The 4,088-nt window shown below is 59.0% G+C and overlaps 1 protein-coding gene across 1 annotated transcript in view; it reads right to left on the bottom strand.

The window, feature by feature from the left end:
- The window catches only part of Crtc1 (CREB regulated transcription coactivator 1), a 25,595-nt gene that overhangs the window by 9,148 nt on the left and 12,359 nt on the right, over nucleotides 1-4,088 (bottom strand). Inside the window, exons 11-12 of the mRNA XM_033759398.1 lie at nucleotides 1,855-1,988; nucleotides 1-57 (exon numbers count right to left, since the gene is read on the bottom strand). The exon at nucleotides 1-57 is cut by the window's left edge and continues 598 nt beyond it. Of these exons, the coding sequence (XP_033615289.1) occupies nucleotides 1-57; nucleotides 1,855-1,988 (191 nt within the window). The remainder of the gene's footprint in view (nucleotides 58-1,854; nucleotides 1,989-4,088) is intronic.

The following is a 4,088-nucleotide window of genomic DNA, read 5'->3' as shown; positions in this document are numbered from 1 at the left end:
GGTGAAGAAGGCGTAGGGCAGCTGCTGCTCCAGCGACAGGGCGTCCATGGCCACCGCCTGTCGGGGGAGAAGGCATCGGTGGGACAGGCTGGTCCCCGCAGCGTAGGCACGGGTAGGGGCACCTACAGCGCTCTTCGCTTGGCACATGGGGTGGCTCGGGCGTCCTGGACAGGCACGGGGACACCTGTGCCCCAGGGCTCACCCTGAAGAACATGGTGGGGACAGAGACACGGGTATGGTCCCGGTGTGGACTCTGAGAGGGGAGCGGAGCAGAGGAAAGCGGGTTGCGGAGTCTGCAGGAACTCAGGGCTGGGTCCCTGGGCAGAGCCAACTTCCGGGTAGGCGGGGTCCCACCCTCTGAGTGAGCTGCTATGCAGGATGCCCTGCCTCCAAGCTGCAGAGGGGGGTTTGTGAATAAAAAGTTGTCTCCAGGCAGGAATGAGCGTGCATGCCTGTCATCTCAGCCACTCAGGAGGCTGAGGCGGGAGGATGGCAAAACCAAAGCTGGCCTGGGTAACTTAGTGACACAGCGCGACCCTGCCTCAAACCTGAAAAGGACTGGGCTGTAGCTCAGAGGTAGCGTGCCCTCCAGCATGTGCAAAGTCCTTGGGCTAAATAATTTTTTCTTTTTTTGTACCAGGGATCCAACCTGGGTCCTCGCACTTGCAAGGCAGGCGGTGGCACCACTGAGCGAAGCCCCCAGTTAAATAAGTATTTTTCAGAATGAAGTTTCCAGAAAGGAAAGAGGCAGACTGCAGATAGAGGCTCCTGATCCTTGTAAATCGAGAGAGATGTAGGCGTGAGGGTGGTGGGAATCAGGCCAGGCATCGGATGGGGCGGAGCTGTCACTGTGGATTCTGTGGTAGGCAGACCACGCCTCTGTGTTTAGGTCAGAAACAAAACAATGCACGCTCTGCACTGGCGACTGTGAAAGACAGACAGGGGTGGGGTGTGGTTCCGAGGCGGAGCCCTGCTCTCACGTGTGGGGGCCTGGGTTCCATCCTGGACATCAGAGAGAAGAGACAGAGACAGACACAGAGGAGCGAGGAGAGGAGGGAGGCAGGGACTGGCAAAGAGCAATCGCCTCCTACTCGAAGGGATGGAATCGGTCGTTAAAACTCCAACAAACACTGGGTGACTCCACGGGGAAATTTCACCCAAGATTTCAGAGAGAAACTGAGATGCTTCTCACATTTGCAAATTACGGGAAACACCAATCCTAACTCACTGCACAGGAGGTGACCTGGACCAAATGAGGGGACTCAAATTGCTCAAATCAGTAAGGAAAGTGAGAACTTTGCTACCGACTTCCCCGGAAGGCACGGTCATAGGGGCAAAGGCACACAGCGACCCCCCAAAAAGTTAAAACTATAAAAACTGGGCTGGGGATTTAGCCAGCCTGGCAAGCTCAAAGTCCTGAGTTTGATTCCCAGTACTGAAAAAAATAAAATAAAGCAATACACACACACACACACACTATAACCCCAGCACTTGAGAGGCTGAAGCAGGAAGTTTGAGGCCAGCCTGAACTACACAGCAAGCTCATCTCAAAAAACAAAACAAAACAAAAAAAATCCCAAACAAATATAAATAAAAACAAACAAACTCTCTGAATGTTTTATCATGGGAAATTTCATCTACTCGACCAAAAGCAGAAGTAGTTTAACGAAAACACTGGGTCGTACTGCACCTTTGTGGGCCTGCCTGCGACACTGAGTTCTGCACTTTCTAGGACTGGAAGTTTGAAGATATAAAAGCAGACACATCAGGGATGTTCTCAGGACTCCGAAACCTGGCGGGTGCAGGCCTCCCAGAGGCAGAGCCGCCACCTCCCCACTGCCCACACCCTCGCACCTGTGTGATGGGTGACAGCGGGGCCAGGGAGGGAGACACCTGCTGGGCCTGCTGCTGCCTCACCTCTGTGCCCAGGGACAGGGGGCTCACGCCAGCCGGCCGGTGCTGCGGAGAGGAGCCTGGTGTGCTCATCCCTGGAGAGGAAGAAGGGAGGCAGAGAGGACTAAGGAAAGGCCACTGTCACAGGCACGGCGACGCTGCAGCACGGCCTTCCCTACAACAGGGTGATCGGCCCTCCAGTGCCCCAACCCTGACAGCTCTGGCTTCTGGTCCATTCTGTCTCCCCACTGACCCCAGGATCCTCCACTGGCCCGGCCAATCGGCACTTCTCATTTCTGGACATGCAACTAGCACGTGACCAGGCTGGGCCAACGAGAGCCTGCCGCAGCACTGCTGCCAGGACTCCAGGAAGGTGTGACTGCACAGCGGGAGGCCCCACAGGAGGCCAGGACTGGGCTGGAGAGCTGGTGGGGACAGGCGGCACCTGAGCCCCCACCCAGCCACACAGGCGCTTCTGGCCTCAAGAAGTTATGAATCTCCTTTGTTGCTTAAATGGGCTTGCGTTTCCCCACTGTTGAGTGAGTCCATCCTGCAACGATGGGACTGCAACAGCCTCGGGCAGTCCTGATCTTCTTCTGAACTCTGTCCCCTCCCCACTCCTCTCAGTGCCCTGATGCCCACACCCAGGTCCCCCTCCCGTGCCTCCTGCGTCCTTGACTCTGCTCCCTGCCACACACTGGCAATCTGTTCCCTGGATTCAGGGTGGTGAGGGAGGCTGGTGAGATCAGGCACGGGGCAGCAGTCAGGGCCTGCTGGGGGACCCGGGGCACCGTGCCAGCCAGGCAGCAGGCCCCCTTGATGACAGAGTCCCGGGGGCCTGGCGTGACCCCCACCCAACCCCGAGCCTCAGCTACGCTGGTGACAGCAATGAACACCACCCTGTGGGGTTCACCGGCAGGCCGGTGAGAAGAGGGCTTGGCCCGCAGTCAAGGCCGGGTGCAGCCGCCTGACTCACCCAGGAGATCCGGGCCCATCCTGCGTGGGCACCAGACCAACCTTGTTCCGGCAGATGGCGGCGGGGCTGCAAGCCTGTGGGAACACACCCAGCGGGCGTCAGGGCAGCTGCCTGGTGGGGTGAGCAGGCCAGGCCCGCGCTTCCCCTTCGACGCCGCCTGGTGGCCAGGGGCAGGGCTGCCGTGTGAGGGACCCAACCACCACCGAGGGACCCTAAAGCAGAGCCCAAGGACTGCCGCCGGCGGGCCTAGGCATCAAAGTCCGCCTCAAGGAGCAGCGACGGCCCTGCTCAGTGCGCACTGGGTGTCAGGTGTATCTCGTGGGGCCACAGGGAGCCCCATGCCAGTTCTGGAACAGACCCAGGCCTCCACAGGGGCAGAAGCACAGGCTGTGAGCATGCAGTGGGTACAAGGGTAGGTGGGGCTGTGGTAAACAAGTGTGGGGCCCATCCCGAGCTGTGGGGCCCGCTCTGAGGCTGCTGGGTCTGCTGCTTTTATTTTCTTCCCAGGTGTGGGGGCTGGGACCCAAGGCCCCACTCATGCTGAGCGAGCGCTCTACACCGAGCTCCATTCTCAGCCCTTTAAAAGAAAGTTCCCTCTTTTTTTCTTTCTGCTCCTTTGAGACAGGGTCTCACTACCTAGCCCAGGCTGGCCTTGAATTTGCAGCAATCCTCTTGCCTCAGTCTCCAGAGTGCTGGGATTACAGGAGTGCGCCACCACACCTGGCAAAAGTGCTCTTTTTCTGGGACAACCTGGCTAAATTGCCAGCCTGGCCTCAAACTTGGGAGCTTCCTGCCTCAGCCTCCCCAGTAGCAGGGATTCCAGGTGTGCACCATGACACCTGGCTCCCCCACTGCTGATTCTTCAGGGTTCTGTATACACTTCCCTGGTTCTTAAATGTCTATGTGAAGTATCAACACACGTGCATGTGCACAAAAACAAACATTCAGGGGCCACATGGAACACCAGCAGCCAGACTGGCCCTCGGCCTGCCGTTCTGCAGCGTCCAAGGCTGCCAGGCTGTGGCAAGCTCCGGCCTCGCCAGCCGGGGAGAGGCCAGCTGGACCAGCAGGGTGGATGGGGCGCCTTACTGCTGAGCCCTCTGGGCAGCCTGGACCACCTTCAGAGCAGGAGCACGGCCAGCTGGAAGGGAAGTCCGGGGTGCGCAGGCAGGGCTAGCTGTCAGGGCGGCGGGCGGGCCAGGTGGCATGGGCGCCCCAT

Source organism: Fukomys damarensis, unplaced genomic scaffold, assembly GCF_012274545.1.
Source record: "Fukomys damarensis isolate Sample0158 unplaced genomic scaffold, DMR_v1.0_HiC HiC_scaffold_37, whole genome shotgun sequence".
Lineage (NCBI taxonomy): Eukaryota > Metazoa > Chordata > Mammalia > Rodentia > Bathyergidae > Fukomys > Fukomys damarensis.
This window is presented reverse-complemented; position numbering and strand designations above follow the sequence as displayed.